The 19,668-nt window shown below is 44.6% G+C and overlaps 1 protein-coding gene across 7 annotated transcripts in view; it reads right to left on the bottom strand.

Annotated features, from left to right (window-relative positions):
* Positions 1-19,668, bottom strand: part of BRD4 (bromodomain containing 4) — a 126,715-nt gene that overhangs the window by 60,454 nt on the left and 46,593 nt on the right. For all 7 annotated transcript variants that reach the window (XM_042451163.1, XM_042451162.1, XM_042451159.1 and 4 more), the window contains 4 exons: positions 10,626-10,988; positions 3,612-3,740; positions 2,353-2,562; positions 1,242-1,441 (listed from right to left, as the gene is read on the bottom strand). In XM_042451163.1, coding sequence (XP_042307097.1) covers positions 1,242-1,441; positions 2,353-2,562; positions 3,612-3,740; positions 10,626-10,988 — 902 coding nt within the window. The remainder of the gene's footprint in view (positions 1-1,241; positions 1,442-2,352; positions 2,563-3,611; positions 3,741-10,625; positions 10,989-19,668) is intronic.

Raw genomic sequence — 19,668 nt, forward strand, 5'->3', positions numbered from 1 at the left:
CTAAATATAAAGGAAAAAATGAATACAGATGAAATACCTAGATAATGAAGAAATTGAAATAGTGCAAGAGTTCTCATACCTAGGGTCAAACACTGATCAGAACCATGACTGCGGCCAAGAAATAAGAAGATTAGAGATGGAAAGGGCAACAATGAAAGAACTATATAAGATTCCTAAAGAATAAAGACATACAACTGAACACTAAAGTCAGAATCATCCAAGCCATAGTATTCCCCATCACCATGTAAGAGCTGGATAGAGAAAAAAGCAAATAGGAAAAAACAAGATCAACTAATTTGAGATGTGGTGCTGGAGAAGTGTGTTTAAGATACTGTGGATAGCCAAAAAGATGAACTAATGGGTCCCTGAATAGATCAAGCTAGTAAACCTCCCTGGAAACTAAGATGATCAAACCGATGCTGTTGTGCTTCGGCCACATTATGAGAAGACTTATTTGAAAAGACATTAATGCTTGGAAAGGTGGAGAGCATAGAAAGAGAGAAAGACCACACACAAGATGGCTAGACTCAATTAGGAAGGCCACAGGCATGAATCTGCAGGACTTCAGCAGAGCAGTGGAGGACAGGGGGCATTAGAGATGCCTCATCCACAGTATCGCCATGAATCAGGCTCGACTCAAAGGCAGTTAACAACTGCTTTGGGGTGTCATCCTGTTATTTGTTTCATTAATTTGTATTGTAATTTTAGAGAGTGGCTGAGCCACTAAGGTAATTTTCACCCTCAGTTGTCAAAATGGCCATGTAGAAAGAGGACAGATTGAATAAAAGATTGACCATAGTAGGACAAACAAAACGAATTCTTAGAAAACAAATGTCCAACATAAACAGTTATTTTCAAGGCCACAGAGACACTGAAAAACAAAACAAAACAAAAAAGAGAAGTGGATGGAAGTCCATTTCTGGGTTGGAAAATAATGCACAGAAGGCTATGGTCCATTCAGAAGGAAGACTGCCTCTCTCCCTGCTTGCTTCCAGGAGAGGCAATTTCACCACTTATTTTGCTAGGAAAAGGACTTTCAGAGGAGTTGGCGAGAACCACATGTTGCGCTGGGGTAAACTTTGCTAACCCCTCTTTTAGATAGCTGAAGTAAAGGAGGATGTGCCACATTGTTGACAGCACACTTATTCCCCAGTCCACACAAACCAAACAAATACGATCAACTGGGAAACATGCATGTGTGCACACATAAAACACGCATAGAGATACAGAAGGTGGCTGACCTTGAGTTACTGTTGTTGCCATTATTCTTCTTGGCCTTTTTAGGTGGTGGATCCTTGGTTTTGTTTTTCTTATTTTCTTCTACTTCTTCTTTCTTTTTGTGCTTTTCTTTTTTCTTTTCTTTTTTGTCTTTCTCTTTTTTCTTTGGTTTGTTCTGTTGTGGCTGGGATAGAGCAGCCAACTGTTCATGTACTGCTTTAAGCTAAGGAGCAGAAACATGAATCAATATAATTTTGTTCTGATCGCCTCTGCTCACAGTCTTGGTTTTAAACCCCCTGCCCCACTGCTTACATGATTATTCTTGCTTTGGTACACATCTAATGGCTTTTACCAAACAAGTATGTTCACATGAGGAAGCCTGTCAAGGTCACCAATACCTCACTAGCAAAGTCTCTCCCCCCCTCCTCACAATACAGAAAAAAAAAATCTTTTTTCACTCTTCAGAATCTAGCACAGACCAGAAAGGCAGAAAAGGGTCCAGATATTGCCCCATACCTTTCCAGTCGGCAACTAACACCCCTTCACTCTGAAGGTGATAGGCAGGCTGGGGATTCTTTTCTTTTCTTTTCTTTTTGTGTGGAGCACCTTTTGCTTAAAGTACCTTGTCAAAATTGGGCTTTCCTGTCATTCCTACTGGCCTTTCTTTTCCAAGAGGAGGAAAAGCCATTGGGAGAACTAGGTTGTCTGCTGCTGTCTGAAGGCCCTCCTCCTCCAGGCAAAACCTGGTTAGCAACAAGTTTTTAGCTTGGCTGTTGCATGTCAGAGGATGCTGTGTGAAAGTAAACCCTATCTGACTCTCTCCAAGCAAACTAGTGACACAAAGGATAAGAAACTCATAATATATGGCTATAAATCATGTATGCTTTCTTTCCTTAATTTGGAAGAAACATGAGGAAGTTTGCTCTGTGGTGGTTTCTCTTCTTTTGTGGATTTTAATTTAAAAATTTAATTTAATTTTTGCACCACAGAGTGTACAATATAAATAATTCAATTGTGAAACAAGTTATTCAAGGGAGCTAAATAGGCCCTGACACAAAGCTGAAAGCCAAAGTTAAGTGGATAGACAAAAGAGGATATATTTCACTTCTCAAGCAGAAGACACAAATGTTTTACCTGCTCTTGGAGCTCTGCCAGCCGCTGAGCTCGTTCTTCTTCTGAATCATCTGAGGAACTGTCACTATCAGAGGAACTGTCACTGCTGCTATCACTGGATGAAGGTGGGGGCACTTTAGGTGGGGGCTGCGCCACTACTGGAGAGGAAGCTGGAATCACAGGTTCTTCAGGTTCATCTGGCATTTTAGCAAAACGCATTTCAAATACATCCTGGTGAAAAAATGCAGTATATCAGCATGTGACATGACCTCTTTTTGATACAGTCTTTACAGTGGTACCTCGGGATACGAAATACCCAGGTTACGAAATTTTCGGGATACGAAAAAATCCCATAGGAAATCATTGTTCCGGGTTACGAATGTTTTTTCGGGATACGAAGAAAAATTTTGGTGCTTTTTTCGGCTTTTTCGCACGAAACGCGGCTTTTCCCCATTAGCGCCTATGGCAATTCGGCTTACGAAGGCTTTTCGGGTTACGAAAGCGGCCGCGTTACGAATTAATTTCGTAACCCGAGGCACCACTGTACTTGTTATTTTGGGGGACATAAACCTATTATGTACACTTGGTTTGGCATTAAATTACAGATTTTGGTATATTAAAAGTACAGCTTATTCAGAAAATAGTTACAAACTGAATTTCCATTTTTTAAATTGTTTCCTTTTACAAATGGAGCCACAAGGTCCAAAATTGTAATGAATCTCTTTGGCTTTGTCAGTTTATTAGGAGCTGCCAAAAACAACAAAAATAGAATTCATTAACTCATTAGTAAAACAAAGACACAAATATCTTCTTTAGTCCCCATAGTGTCAAACAGACATAAAGTGCTGCAAAAAGGAAACCAAGACCAGGAACTGCAATCATCTGGTACTGTACTGTCTTACATCAAAGTCTTCCTACTACACAGTTTTAAGCAGTTGCCCAACTCCCAGCTGCTAGAAAAAAAAGCACCACCCATAGTTTCTCTACCTGCAAACTCAGAAAGCAGTCTAGAAAGATATCAAAGTCAATGAATAAAGTGCTCAGGACAAACAATAGTGTGACATTCCCTGTCTCTTCCTCAGTAGGTTGTCATTAAGGTCATCGTTTAAAACCAGGCCTTAATTTTAAAGATAAAACCTTGTCTAGACCAATCGAACTATGTTTCCCAATGTATAAAATGTTTTTAGTTTTACACTAAACATTAGTAATTTATTTTCACAATTAGTTTAAAAAAACTTTTATCAAGTATGAATTTAAAACAAAAGATAGCTTTCATTTACCTGCAATTTTCGAGCCATAGCAACTACCTCATGATCAGGAGGGTTGTACTTGTAACAATTGGAAAACATCAGCCGGACATCTGCTGCAAATTCCTGAGCATCTCTGTAATCCCGATTCTCTAGTTTGGACTGGAAACATTTTAAAAGAATAATTCTGTCATTAATAATGCAAACACAGTGAATAAAGAATCAAACCTGGTGTTCTACTGCATTTAACAATTAAACTTGGAGTAATATTGAATGAGTTTTTTTTTCTCCCTAGGATATGGCTTTACTTTGGAGTTGTTTGCAATATGCTGCAGCCAAGTACTCTAACGGCAGGCAGCATTTCTCAATCTGGTGTCCTCCAGATGTTTTGGACTTCAGCACGTCCACATCACTGGCCATTTTTGGAGGGGCTAAGAGGAACTGCAAAACATCTAGAGGGAATCAAGCTGGAGAAGGCTAACAGGGAACATGTGGCCATTTGGTAGCTGTGGGAATGCATGTCCCACAAGCTGTAGCCATAGACAATGCTGAAGGAGGATGGAAGTTGCAGTTCATCAACATGGAGGGCCACACTCAATCTCTAGTGCTCTTGATTTTATTATAGACAATTTCCCAAGCACTTTAATATGCTTGTGGGCGTAATTCACTGTATAACACACAATAAACCCTTGACAGTACTGACATGGAATCTTGCAATTTGTAGCATGATAATAGTCCTGATGTTTTTGCACCGGGTGGGTCAACCTCACCTTTTGCTGAACAAAAGAGAGTTCTATGCCATAATGTATAAATGCAATGACCAGCCCTTTCCTATTCTGTTGGAGAATAAGTTAGGTCAGGTCAGGTCAGACTACCACTACAAGCAAGGAGTAAAGACAACCCTGCAATAGTGAATACAAGCAGCACAAATAATACTTCCTAGAATTTAAGTAAGTAAATGCCCTTGCAGGTGTATATCTGAACTGCCATTAGGTAGTAGGGCAGAAACACTGTGCTGCTCAATGCTGGAAAGAAAATGCTATCTTTTCCCAAGAGCAAGGAAGAATATGTACAACAGGAAACATCCAGGGATAAGAAAAAGTATCAGGCCTTATATGTCCTCTCCTATAGCAGTAATCGGTGTTTATCAGACGAGCTCTTAAAGAGGTACTATTCCAGTGTGACTCCTCTAGCTGCCTCCTGTTGCATGCTGGGATTGGCAGTTTTAAGGAGGGGTATTTAGAATTCTCAGGCAGAGAAGTTCAGCTCCTTAAAACTGCCAATCCCAGCATGCAACAGGAGGCTGCTAGAGGAGTCACACTGGAATAGTAGCTCTTTAAGAGCATAGTGTGATAAACATCATACACTGCAGAACTATATGCACTCGGAGATATAAGTGAGATATATGTACACTGTAGACCTATACTGTGCACATTATATCTCCATAGTAACAAGTAACTATTATATTGGAAAGTCAACATATATACAGTGGATCCTTGCTTACGCGGGGATCTGTTCCGGACCCCCCCCCCCGGTGTAAGGCTAATTCCGCGTATGCTTGAGCCTCATTCATTTGAATGGGGCTTGCGCGTGTGGGGCGCCACGGGCACGCACCCCATTCATTTGAATGGGACGCGCCGCCCCTTGCGCTCCCCGTGGCTTGAGTGCGTACGCTCAAGTCCGCATATAGTGCGGGCACACTGTACTTTACATACATCATAATTCTGAGAGGGAGTGAAAAGGCAGGCCCAACTCCATCAGGGCTAGCCAGAGAAAGAAGGGCCCTCTCTCCAGTCCATCTGCCATGGTCCAGGCCTCAGAGGGAAAGAAGAACCACTGGATTTGATCTCCTTCCTCCACCACCCTTCCCTTTTCCTTTTGTGTCATGTCTTTTTAGATTGTAAGCCTGCTCTGAGAGCCTTTAGGGCTGAAGAGAAGGGTATAAATACCGTAAATAAATAACAATAAGCATACAATATTTATTTCTACCTTATGGATTTGAATGTATACAACTCAACCATAAAACTCACTGGGTGACCTATGAGTGTCCCTCTCAGCCAGACTTATTTCACGGGGCTGATGTGAAAATAAAGTGAGGTCGGAGAGTGTTATATATGCAACCTTAATGAAGGAAAGATGGATATAAATGTAGCTAATAATAAATACATAATAATAAATAAGCAATGCCTAGTACTCATGACATGGCCTAAATAAGGGGTAGGCAACCTTTTTGAGCCGGGGGCCGGGTTGCTGTCCCTCAGACGACTGGGGGGCCGAAGCCGGGGGTGGAGCTTCAACCCTCCGGGGCGGGGCCACGTGCTGGGGGTGGAGCTTCCACCCTCCAGGGTGGGGCCGCATGCCAGGGGTGGGGCTTCCACCCTCCGGGGCGGGGCTGCGTGCCGGGGGTGCAGCTTCCACCCCTCAAGGGCGGGACCGCATGCCGGGGGCGGAGCTTCCACCCTCCGGGGGCCAGGCCTCCCCATCTTTGCTGGCCCCTGACGGGGCCCCAGGCCCCGTCAGAAACCGGCAAAAAAGCTGGTGGGGGCCATCAGCGCTGGAAGGCCCCCTGGAGGGCCCCAGAGACAGCAAAGGGCCCCCCAGAGGCCCCCTGCCGCCCTCGGAGCCCTCCTGGAGGGCCCCAGCACTGGCAGTGGGCCCTCCAGAGGCCCCCTGCCGCCCTCGGAGCCCTCCTGGAGGGCCCCAGCGCCGGCAGCGGGCCTCCTAGAGGCCCGCTGCTGCTGCCGCCGCCGCCACCCATTGCGGCTTTTCACCGCTCTGGGCGCCGCCATTTTGGGTGGCAAAATGGCGGTGAGGTCGCGCGAGACTTCGCCATTTTGGGCGAAAAAATGGCGGCACCCATAGCCCCAGAGGCTGCTACCATTTTTTCGCTCAAAATGGCGGGGAAGGTCGTGCGAGACTTCGCCGCCATTTTGCCGCCCAGAGCGGCAAAAAGCCGTGATGGGTGGCCGCTGCAGTTGCAGCAGCAGCAGCAGCAGCAGCAACAGCAGCCAGGAGCCGGTGGGCAGGCCTCCGCGGGCCGCATCTGGCCCGCGGGCCGTAGGTTGCCGACCCCTGGCCTAAATATCCTGGAGCCATCACATTCTGTCTGATCTCAAAAGCTAAGCAAGGTGAGGCCAATGAACTGCAAGGTGCTGTAGGCTGTGTTTCAGCGGAAGACAATGGCAAATCACCTCTAAGCATTCTTCCCCTGGTCACCATAGGTCAATACACATACACACGTACACTACACATAATACCCTGTAGAAATTTAACAGACACTTCCTCCTAAATACTGTATGGCCATATTCATCAAAAGAGGTTGAAGGAACAGTGCAGTCTTGACCATGCTCCTTCCGAACAAGCAGCCACAGCTTTTGTATATAAAATTAATCTCTTTCTATTCATCTTTCCTTTTTTCCCTTACTAGCATCTATAATTAATATAATATTCATTTGCTCAACCTCTCTCACTTTCAAAATCAAAATGATCAAAAGTTTTACTTCATATACTCTCCCTCTCTACATTAATATGACAAGAACATTCATTTTAATAATTAGCTTTATATGAGACAAGGATGGTATGCACAAACTAGGATGTCAATTTTCCTGCATCCCTCCCCCACAACAAATTGTAGACGAAGATAAAGCAACCAGCTAGGAACTCTGTAGCATTTAGCTTACTGTAACACAGAAGAGATAGCCAGATTTTATATTTTGCCTGTGTTCATATTACATACACACTCTAGTCAATTGAGTGCTCCACCAGAAAAATGAACTCACAGGGAAAAGGAAATGGCTTGTCTTCTGTCTTGCCTCACTACTGTGAGATCAGTGTCAGAAAGGGAAAATGCAGCTGGCCAAGTGACAAGCAACATCCGCAAAGTCTGCATTGCTCTGTAACTATTAAAGGTGCAAGAGCCCTACACTTTTCATCATGTAGTCACCCTACTGTGGGTAAGGTGACTATTATTTCAGTGGCTACATCTGAGAGTAAATACCAAGATAGGAATGACCATATGGTCTAGTGAATCCTTGGTCTTCACTATAGAAAAATATCCTCTTCGTATGCTTGTAGAATAGTCATGAATTACAGTACAGTGTGCCCTTGTTATCCATGTGGGGGGAGGGGAAGAGGAGGGGAGAGACTGCCCAAGTGTAGCTTCCATTTATGGCAGGACACTGGTGCTCCACTCAAGGCCTCTGACAGGATGTTCTCTTCCCTTGGGAGATGGATGATGGAGATGGATATTCCGCAAGGTAAAAGTACCACAGGAGAAAAGTGAGACAAAGCAGAGTATCCAATTTCATCCTCCTTCACATGTTCAGGTAAAAGACCGCTATGGTGTTGTTTGAGACTACTTAAACCACTTTGCCCAGAAGGGACTGCCAAGTGCCTGAAAGGCCTTAATGACAGCTAGCATCTCCAGAGCACCGATGCTAGGAGTGCTCTTTTCAGATGCCCATTTTCCTCTGAATGACAGACCTGCAGAATGGTTTTCCAGAACTATTGTGAGCACCACTGAGGGTTAAGGGGGAAGGAATAGCTTCCCAGCCTGAGATGTCCATTAAGAAAGCTAGATTGTGTTCACCCACCAAGTGTAGAGGGGGATTCCTGGTAGGCACGTCTGAAGATTTGGAGGTTGAATCTGAATCCCCTTCTGAGCTTGACAATTCCAGCTGTGGAACAAACAAGCTGGGGAGCCTGCTGGAGGGGGAAGTCTACATGGATTTGCAGGTAGCATCTTTGATGCTCTGGAGAGAGGGAGAATGGACAACAACCAAGACTGAAAGCAATTGAATCCGACATCTTGAAACAGACAGTATCGACTCATGTCTCCAATGTTGACGAGGATGATGCTGTTCTGCAAGCTCACAGTAGAACTGATGATATCCATAATCACAATAAAAGTAGCAGTGTGGAGACAGTGATCTTTCCATGTAGTGATATGTGAAGCCCATCTGGTATGCATAAGATCTGGAGTATCTTTCCCTGATCCCACAGTACTTGTACCAATCTCAATGGTAACGATGAAATGACATGGAGCAGTGCCCCTCATAGTTCAGGCTAAGGATGGCAAAGTTTAGTACTGGCTGAATTGGAATATGATCCCGAAGAGAGCCTGTGGTGATATGAGGAATTCCCACGTACAGAGAGAGGGACTGAGGAAAAGCCTGATCCCGAGAAGGCAACTGCAGACTACATCAACCACAATCAGGTGGTGCAGGAGTTGGAAGACAAAATGACTCCAGTATCTCATCTTCCACCTCTGTGCCCACAGATTATAGCCTGCAGGGACTGCTACTATTCCCTATCCCCAGAACTGACCTCCTTCTAAGAGAGGAAGGCAGAGAGGTCCTCTCCTGTGCAATTTGACTCACCAAACCCAACTGAACCTGAGATCCAGAGGAGTGAATCTTGGCACTGGGAGAGTATTATCTGGGGTTCTTATATCCTTCACCTTTAGTATCCTCTACCTTCTTCCTTTTCATATGCTGCCTATGAGAAGGCTGTTCTGAACATTGAAATAGTCTCACATTGGTATCGAGGGATCTTCCTCAACAGTACCACATTGGGATCTACAAAATGGCCCAGAGTAGATGGTATTCAAGGATTAACTCCAAAACTGAGCAGTCCATGCCCTCCTGGGATCTCCAAGTCCTGGAGGATACACCCAACAATGATCTTTTCAGAGAAAGTTGAAAAATGAGCCTGAAGCTGTTGGGACTGACGTGCACCGGAAAATAGTTGAAGATCAATGGGATGATACCCATACTGAGACAGTATAAAGTGTCCTGTTTTCTGCAGCCTGGTTAACTGTTATTAAGACATTCTTCCAAAAGAAAGCCTTAAGTCTCAAGAAGCACACAATAGGGTCGAATGCCTGGCAAAAAACACACACTCCAACTTTGTGCCCTTTTCCCAAGCACAAAAGGCACTTACAAGTCTGTCCTCAGGATTTTTGACATTTTATGCTGTACACTTTTTGAAGGAAGCAGAGAAAGCCATAATCCCCATGTGGCCATAATGTTGCAGCAATGGCTGCTAGAAGAGGCCAAATCTTACAACCAAAACCAAAACAGTCTAAAAGAGTTGTCAGGTATAATGTAGACAAAGACCATGCCAACATACAGAGAGAGAATTGAAATTGTAAACCAAAATCCACCAACCTGTACAACAAAAAACAAAAGCACACAGAACAATTTCTAATGATGCTGCTGCTGCTGTAGTTGATGAAAAGGAACTAAGGGAATTGAACAGGAACAGTGAGGGATGTATAAAGGATGGGAAGTGATAGCTCAAAGATGCATATTACATTGCTCTAGAACAGTGGCACCTGCCCTTGGTCCTCCATTTTTATTTTTTATTTTTATTTTTTTTTTTGGATTTATGATCACAGATGCCCCAGCCAACTAGGTCAACAGTCAGGAATTATGGAAGGTGAAGTTGCTATCAATGGAGGACCAAAGGCTGGAAACCACTGCTCTAGATAAATAAATAAATAAACTGGGACAAATGTAGGACATTTTTCAAATGGTGGACACTTTTTTTTTAAAAAAGTGGAGGACACGTGAAAAAAATTGCCGATTTATAAAAAAATGTTAAGATAAATGCATGTTTCTGAGGCATCTATAGACAATTGCCCCCCTTGCCCCTGCGCGCAAGAGGCCAAAGGCCCCGGCGGCAATCAGCGGCAGGACTGGGCTGGGGCCGGTCCCAAGGCCTCGCTGGGCCGCATCTGGCCCGTGGGCCGCAGGTTGCCTACCCCTGCTCTAGAAGCTTCTGAGAGGTGCACTGCACAGGCCAGATTACCCATTTGTGTGAGTCACAGAGACTATGAAGAAACAGGTAGCTTTCAGGCCAAATTTTTGAAGAAAAATCTTTCTTCAAAATAAATAAATACTACTCTGTCCCACTGCTGTAAAATCCATGTTAGGCATACTGTTGGCCAAGCAACCAAAAGTACACATACAGCCTTTGTAATCGTGTGGTCTGGAAACTTAAATAATGTATGTTCACATGTAAGCCATCATATAAAACTACACTTACTTTAATTGTGCTCAGATCCATGGGATGTTTAATGATATCACGATAATCATGAAGTCCAAGTGCTTCTACATCCACAGGCTTGTAGAAGGGCCATGCGTATGCCGCATGTTTCTTAGCGAACATCTCTTTTATGATACCACTACAATACTTTAATTGCTCTGATATTTTGTTACTGCTACTTTTCTCTACCACATGCTGCTGAGAGTCTGGAACTTCCTTTTTCAGAGGTTTAACAGGGCGGCTTTCCCTTCGTGGACCTGTCTTGGCAGGCTTGGGTTCTACAGGCAGTGATGAGGATTCATGGACTGGATCTATTGTTGTTGGGGTAGTAGTGTCTGCTTTCCTCTTTACGCCTTTTTTTGTCTGCAAAAGCAAAAAAACACTGTATGTTGACTTTATTCTTTTACTGACGATACTTGTTCCTTGATACTCTTATCATTAAGCAAACTCCACCATGCAAGAAGAGAAAACTAAATTATAATGACTGCACATATACTTATAAGCTATCAAAACTATTTACCAAACACCAATAAAATAACAAATAGAATTATGAAAACTGATGTAGTGTAGGTGCCATTAAAACAGAGATTCAAATCTGTCTCAGTCATGAATTTATCAAGTAGCCATATGGAGGCCATTATATTCTTATCCTTTCATTTCCCATAGCTGAAACTAATACCGTTTTTCTGGCACACTGGTGGTAAGGATTATCAAGTAAATGTCTCTGAAAGATACCAGATATGCTAATTCACCGCTACCACTACAGGGATGGATCCAGAACTGAAGGTGTCAGGAGCAGTCTTTCAGTTTGTCTGCCATGGTTAAGATTTTCTTGTCCTAGCTTTGCTTGCTTACAATGCATTATAGAGTACTGCTGCTAAATGATGGGAGATGTAGTAGTATGCTAATTGCTAAGACTATTGTGGTTAAAGAGTAGGTGGGAAGGAAATTGAGGCTGTGCCAGAAGATCCAAGATCAGTCTCATGAGAACTGATGGTGTGAGGATAGAAGGAGGGGCATTCATGAGAAAGGGGGAAAGGAAAGTATTTTGGTTCAATAACAAATGAAAATACTGTATAGCCCACTTAAAATCTGATTTCATGTATGCTTTAACTATGCCTTGTTAATGCTGGCTCTTTAATCCTTACAACACACATCTATGGTGAACATCTATAGCTTCTGAATAAAGCTTTGTTGTTTTTGCAACTAAAAGCCATGATTTCTGAACTCTATAGTGTTCCTGTATATGACAGAAGGGGTCCTTTAACTAGTGGAGAAAACAGGAGTCTTGAGGAAATAGCTCCTTCCACTTATGAAGGGGAGGGTTGGTGATTCTTTCTTCTAACTGCATTTTCTTTCATCTTCCTTACACATTATTTTGGAAGGTCTCTCAATTCTACAGAGCAAATCTTCAAGGTTGCAGGAAAATGTTATACAAAAATATACAAATGTTGCTATCGTCTTCTAACCAGGGACCAAAGACTGAACAAGTTTTGCTGTAAACCAGAGGTTCCCAATCTTTTTGACTGACAGAGCCCTTTTTAGAATGAATTTCTATGGCTGAGCTCCTTAGAGGCCTACGCTATGTCTTACAAGTTAATGGTGTTTAGGAGCAGTGTTACTTTTCGTTTCTTATTCTTTAATTCCATTCTATTTTTGTTGCTTTTATTTTCTTGGACTGGCTGTAGAGCACCTGGGAAGTGTACATGGAGCTCTAAGGGTTCCTAGGAGCACAGGTTGGGAACCACTGCCCTAAACAATTCTGGACCCATGCTGTAGAAAAGGGAACACATGTATTATTTCCTAAAACCATTACAGGTGATAGAGTTAATTAATCAATGATATGGATATGTACTTTTGAATCACAAAATGAAAAGTTTGACCACACTGACATAAATTACATCTTACTAGAAAGGCCCCTTCCCCTCCATCACTCCCTTCTCCTTCTGTGTCATGTCTTTTTAGATTGTAAGCCTGAGGGCAGGGAACCGTCCAATTAAAAGATTGTATGTACAGCGCTGTGTAAATTTACAGCGCTTTATAAATAAAGGTTAATAATAATAATAATAATAATAATAATAATAATAATAATAATAATAATAATAATTTGAGAATATTCTGTTGTATAAAACCATATGACTTATATTTGTTTTTATGAAAATGATGAAAATATGTCTACTTACAATTAAATGCCACTGTTTTCAATTGGGCCTATTCAAGTATGCTTTGGACTTACACCTTTTTAAAAATAAAATACTATCACTTAAAAGGCACTGATTAAAGAACTGCCTTTTATTGAAGAGATCCATTTATGGATGGGTTATTTTTTTTTAAAAAAAACTTTTTCAACCTAAGTATGGATATGATCAACAATAAACCAGTAATACAGAGAACTTACACAGCAGGAACTGCTGTATTTATAATACAGATAAGTAGGAATCTATTATTATTATTATTATTATTATTATTATTATTATTATTATTATTATTATTAACAACCTTTATTTTTAAGGTGCTGTAAATTTACACAGCGCTGTACATACAATCTTTTTAATCAGATGGTTCCCTGCCCTCAGGCTTACAATCTAAAAAGACACGACACAAAAGGAGAAGGGAGTGGTGGTGGGGAAGGGGGTGAGGTCCAGCAGTCTTCTCTACCTCCAAGGCCTGGACCAAGGCAGATGGACTGGAAGGAGGGCTTGGCTTCTTGGAGCTAGCCTGCCTCTCTCTCCCTCAAGATAGTGGATGAAGGGAGGGCTATTCTTCTTCCAGGCAGGCCTGTTGGAGCTAGCCTGCCTCTCTCCCTCAAGATGGTGGATGAAGGGAGGGCTTGTCTTCTTCCTTGCAGGCCTGTTGGAGCTAGCCTGCCTCCCTCTCCCTCAAGATGGTGGCTGAAGGGAGGGCTTGTCTTCTTCCAGGCGGACAGTTGGACCTAGCCTGCCTCTCTCTCCCTCAAGATGGTGGCTGAAGGGAGGGCTTGTCTTCTTCCTTGCAGGCCTGGTGGAGCTAGCCTGCCTCTCTCTCCCCCAAGATGGTGGATGCAGAGGCTAAACCTTCTCTTTGTTATTATATGTTTTGCTATGTTTTTGTTTTTTTATTTGAGTATTTTGTTTTATAACAATAAACTAAAATAACAATACAAAAATAACAAAAGGCCTTGTTTAGTCATATAAAAACTGTGCAGAATAACAATCTGAGTAAAAGTAGTATCAGTAACCAAGTTTCTGAAATTGCCACTCAAGCTTTGCTGGTTGGTAGGCTCAGAGTTAGAGTGTCCTGGTGGGCAGGAGGTTTGATATCAGGGGACTTGCTGTTAATGTGGTCAATAAGAATCGACCAGTCTTCAAAAAAGGTGTATGGTTTCTTACAGAGTCTGAAGGTGTTGGAAAGTTTTTCCATTAATCAAGTGTCCCAAACCTTTGTCCACCAGTCACCTATTTGTACACTCCCTGTATGCCAGTTTTTTGTGATTACATTCCTAGCCACTACAATAAGAAATGTGATGAGCTTGCGATGTTTTAACTGTCTGTTTTCTTTACAGTAGATGGACAACAACAAAAGGCCTGGACAAAATGTTACATTATGTTTTATAATAGAAGAAATTTGAGCTAGTATAACATTCCAAAAGTTTTTGATTTTAGGACAATTCAGCCACAAGTGCTCAAAGGAGCCAATAGTGCCACAGCCTCTCCAGCATTTTGGTCGCTATGTTTTTGTTTGTTTATTTTTTTTCTGTTGTGTGACAATGTTTTTTTTTTTAAACTGAATTTTATTTTTTATGTTGCAAGCTGCTGTGAAGGCCTACACCTTGAAAAGTGTAAAGAAAATATCCAGAGACACATTATTATTATTATTATTATTATTATTATTATTATTATTAAGCTTTATTTATATAGCACTGTAAATTTACACATAAATAAACTAATTCTTACAATTACTTTTGACAATATAAAAATCAGCATGATTTGTTGAGGCATTATGCAGCACATAAAGGACACAGAATTCCAAAACCATAGAACTCAGTCCGCAAGCTATTTTTCTTATTGGGACAGTATAGGACTGCTTACTGTGCCAAATTACATCACGAACCTATTGATCCCCAGATATAGAATAGCTTTCGCACTGGCTAGATTAAACATTCTTCCATCAGCATTACTGGAAGGTAAATTTAGTAAGACTCCTGTTCATGAGCGAACATGCCCCTGTAACTCAGGAGATATAGAAAATGTTGGACACATATTGTTTCATTGCCCTTTTTATGACAATGCTCGCAGAGATTTGATAACTCCTATACTTTTGAACATACCTGGGAGATCTGAAGCTTTTTATTTAAATTACCTATTATCAGACTGGAACTTGCATATTACTTATAAAGTGGCACAATTTTCTGCACTAGCAATCACTTGTAGGAAAAGAACAACTGATCAAAGTTAAACACATAATATTGTGTCATGTCTGGTACTGCATGTCTGGTTAAAATCTGATACAGTAGTCCCTCGGGTTACGAAATTAATTCGTTCCGCGGCTCCGTTCGTAACCCGAGTAATTTCGCAACCCGAAAAGGCTAGCGGCTAGCGCTGGAAAGCCGCTAGCCGCGCTTTGCGGTTTGAATTTCGCGCCGAAAAAAAAATTCGTAACCCGAAAAAAACATCGTAACCCGGAACAGTTTTTTCCTATCTATTTTTTTCGTATCCCGGAAATTTCGTAACGCGATCAATTCGTATCCCGGGGTACCACTGTATTGTTAATCTACCTTTATTATTTCTATCTTAAGGGCGGAAGCCCATAAAGGTTTATTTTTATTTTATTTATTTAATTTTATTTTAAATGAAGCTATCTTAAATGTTACGGAAGGACAGGTTGCTCACCTGTAACTGTGTTTCTTCGAGTGGTCATCTGCGAATTCACACAAATGGGTTTATTCTGCGCCTGCGCAGCAATCCTCGGAAACTTCTAGAATCTCTAGGCAGAAAGCAATGTATCTTTCTGCAACTTTTTGGTGGTAGCTCCGCCCACCCATATATAAGGCCTCTGGTGCAACTTTTTGGCGGTAGCTCCGCCCACCCATATATAAGGCCTCCGCTCCTCTTCAATTCCGAATGAGCCGCTAATCAGCGCGGCAACAAGCGTTGTCAAATGAGCAGACACTGAGGGGATGGATGGGCGGGTTTGTGTGAATTCGCAGATGACCACTCAAAGAAACACAGTTACAGGTGAGCAACCTGTCCTTCTTCTTCGTGGTCTCTGCGAATCACACAAATGGGTTTAGACTAGCGAGCTGTAGTCAGTGGAGGAGGGAGTGTCAATAACCAATAAATCACATAATCAATAAAGTATGTAAACCAAACAACTGTGTTATTTATTAACAGTGCAACAGGTCTATTGCATGGCAGAGAGTAACACTGCCCTCCCAAAGGCTGCATCATGCCTGGCCCTTGAGTCCAGCCTGTAATGCCTAATGAATGTCAATGGCTGGGACCAGACAGCTGCCTTGCACACATCCTCAAGGGGAATCCCCGTCAAAAAGGCTGAGGATGCGGCTACCGCCCTAGTTGCATGGGCTCTAACCCGACCTGGTAGAGGCTTTCCAGCCAGTTCGTAGCAGAGGTGGATGGTGCTGGCCACCCACTTGGAGAACCTCTGCGGTGACACTGGCAGCCCCTTCTTGGCTTCGGAGTAGCACACAAAAAGTCTCTCCGAACGTCTGGAAGCAGATGTCCTGTCCAAATAGAACACCAGTGCCCTGCGGACATCCAGGGCATGGAGCTGGCGCTCAGAGTCCGTGGTCGGATTAGGAGCCAGAGTCGGTAAAACAATGTCCTGGTTGATGTGAAAGGCAGACACCACCTTTGGCAAGAAAGCAATGTCTGTACGGAGCACCACCTTGTCCCTGTGGAAACGGAGGAAGGGTTGGTCCATCCTCAGGGCACACAATTCACCAGCTCGGCGGGCTGACATGATAGCTACCAGGAAGGCCGTCTTCCAAGTCAGGAGTCTCAGGTCCGTGGTAGCTAAGGGTTCAAAGGGCTTGGACACCAAATGTGCCAGGACGGTGTCTAGACTCCACTGCGGTGTAGGGTCTAGAATCGGTGGGTGCAAATTGTTGAATCCTTTAAGGAACCTCTTTATGAGAGGATCACCAAACAGAGAAGGCTTGTCCTGAAATAGGTAGTGAGACGAAATGGCAGACAGGGAGCACTTGATAGAACTCAAGGAGAGACCTGCGTCTGCTAGGGTCATGAGAAAATCCAGGACTACAGGGATGGAAACACGGGATGGTGGAATGTCCCTTGCTTGTAGAAATGATAGGAACCTATCCCATTTGTAGGCATAGGACCTCTGTGTGGACGGTCTCTGTGCTGCCTTGATGCTATCCTGTACACCGGATGGAAGTGTCCTCAGGATCGAATCCTCCATGCTACCAATGGGAGAGATTGCATCTCGGGATGGTGAACCTGTCCGTCGTGGAGCGAGAGCAGGTCGGGCCAGTGCTCCAGACGGAGATGGTCTTGTGCTCGTTGTAGGAGCGGAGCGAACCAGGGCTGTCTGGGCCACCACGAAGCTATCAGGATTGCGTCCGTGTGGTCGGCCAACATCTTCGAGAAGACCCGTGTGATCAGAGGAAAGGGAGGAAAGGCATACAGAAGACCTTGAGTCCATTTGAGCTGGAAGGCGTCCCCTTCCGAACTCGGCTCTCTGTACCGTGAGCAGAATCTTATGGTGTGGGCGTTCAGCCTGGAAGCAAACAGGTCGAGGAGGGGGGTTCCCCAGCGATTGAAGAGTTGGGACACCACCTCTGGATGTAGTCTCCACTCGTGGCAAGTGGAGGGTGACCTGCTGAGTTGGTCTGCAAGGTCGTTCTGGTCGCCAGGCAGGTGGATGCATTGTAGCAGAATCCTTTGTGCTATGCACCATTCCCAAATGCGGGTGGTGACTGACAACAGAGTCCTCGACTTTGTACCTCCTTGTTTGTTGAGGTAGTACATAACGGTGGTGTTGTCGGTGAGAAGAAGCACCACCTTGTCCGCGAGGACCGACTGAAAGGCTCTGAGTGCTTTCTCCACGGCAAGCATTTCCAAGACGTTGATGTGGAGCGTAGCTTCTGCTGGTGACCATTTGTCCTTTATTGTAAGGTGCAGTGTGTGAGCGCCCCATCCCTGCAGGGAGGCGTCCGTAGTCAAAGAGATATCCGGCTGAGGGGGTAGGAATGGCATCCCCACACAGACGTTGTCGGATTGGAGCCACCATCGTAAAGACCTCTGTACAGTCCTCGGGATGGTGAGCAGCTTGGTGGACGTGTCTCGTAAGGAGTTGAACACGGAGAGGAACCAAGATTGAATGGGCCTCAGACGTAGTCTGGCCCACGGTGTGACGAAAGTGGTAGAGGCTAGATGTCCCATGGCGACTTGTACTGCACGGGCCTGAAGACGCCTTTGGTGGAGGCAGGGTTGCAGAGATGCACAGACGGCTTGGAACCTTGCCTCTGGCAGGTATGCCCTCATCTGCCTTTCAGTCGGTCCTGCCGAGAGTCCAGCGTTGCTCCTATAAAGTCTATTCGCTTGGTAGGAGTCAAGTTGGACTTGTCGAAATTGACCTGTAGTCCCAGTGCTTGCAGCAGGGACAGGGCAAAATCCAGCTGCTTGAGGAGGGTGTCCAGGTATGGGAAGACTGTGATGCCCCTTTGACGCAGGTATGCCACCACAGGCGCCATGCACTTGGTGAAGACTCTTGGAGCTGTGGAAAGGCCAAAGGGAAGGACCTTGTACCGGTAAGCCTGGTGTCCGACAGCGAAGGCGAGGAACCTGCAGTGGTCCTCCAGGATCACTATGTGAAAGTAGGCATCTTTTAAGTCTAGCGTCACGAACCAGAGGTCTTCCTGTAGGAGTGGTAAGATAGAAGCCAGGGTTACCATCCTAAATTTTTTGTAAACAATAAAGTCATTGAGGGCCCGAAGATGCATTATGGGTCTAAGGCCAGAGTCTTTCTTCGGTATGGTGAAGTACCTGGAAAAAAAGCACCGGTTGAACTCAAAGGGGAAAATGGGTTCAATGGCGCCTTTATCTAGAAGAGTGCGCACTTCGTCGAGAAGGGTGTCCGAGGGGACAGTTGAAACAAAGGCTCCAGTTGCTGGGAGCTCGGTGAACTCTAGGGCATAGCCCCTACGGATGATGTTAAGTGCTCAAGAGTCCTTAGTGATGGCGGCCCAGGTGTTGAAGAAAGGGCTCAGCCTGTTGGACGTGACGAGGTGCGCGGGAACACATCAGAACCTCTTCTTGCCCCGGCCATCCTTCTTCCTATACCCTTGTTGGTATCTGGGTTGGGAAGATTGACGCCTGTCTGGCTGGGGAGCAGGCGACCGGGAGGATCGGCCCTGAGGGTTACTGTCCTGGTGGTAAGGACGGTCCTGGGGCTGAAAGCGGTACTGGCCTCCTGGGTGCCAGGGGCGCTGACTGGGATACCTCTGGCGGAGGGACTTGGATGGAGCGGAAGACATACCGTGCTTTCTAGCCGCGGTCTTCATCCGGTACCTGAAGCTAAGCTTCTCGTCCGTGTCCCTATTGAAGAGGCCCAAGTTGTCAAAGGGCATGTCTTCAATAGTCGCCTTCGCCTGAGGGGTGAGATCTGAGGACCGAAGCCATGCATAGCGGCGGAGAGCTATGGAGCCAGAGAGGATCTTAGATGCACAGTCCGTGGAGTGCCTGGCAGAGATGATCTGCTGTCCCGCCATCAGGTGGATCTCATTCCTGAGAGCCGCCATCATACGCCTCCTGTCATCGGGCAGGTCAGCAATAGTGGGGTCCATCTTCTCCACCGGGAACTGGACGTAGGCCCCCATGCAAGCCGCGTAGTTGGCGATCTTGAGGTCGAGGGCCGCCGAGGCGTAGAATTTCTTCGCCAGACCGTCCAGCTTCTTGCTGTCCTTGTCGACAGGCGAAGAAGAGGTTTTGGGGGCGAAGGTGGACTGGGCGCCTTCCACAATAGCTGAATTCAGCTTGGGATGGTGTGACAGCCAGGACGGGGCCGACGGAGTAACCCGGTACAG

This window comes from Sceloporus undulatus, chromosome 2 (assembly GCF_019175285.1).
Source record: "Sceloporus undulatus isolate JIND9_A2432 ecotype Alabama chromosome 2, SceUnd_v1.1, whole genome shotgun sequence".
NCBI lineage: Eukaryota > Metazoa > Chordata > Lepidosauria > Squamata > Phrynosomatidae > Sceloporus > Sceloporus undulatus.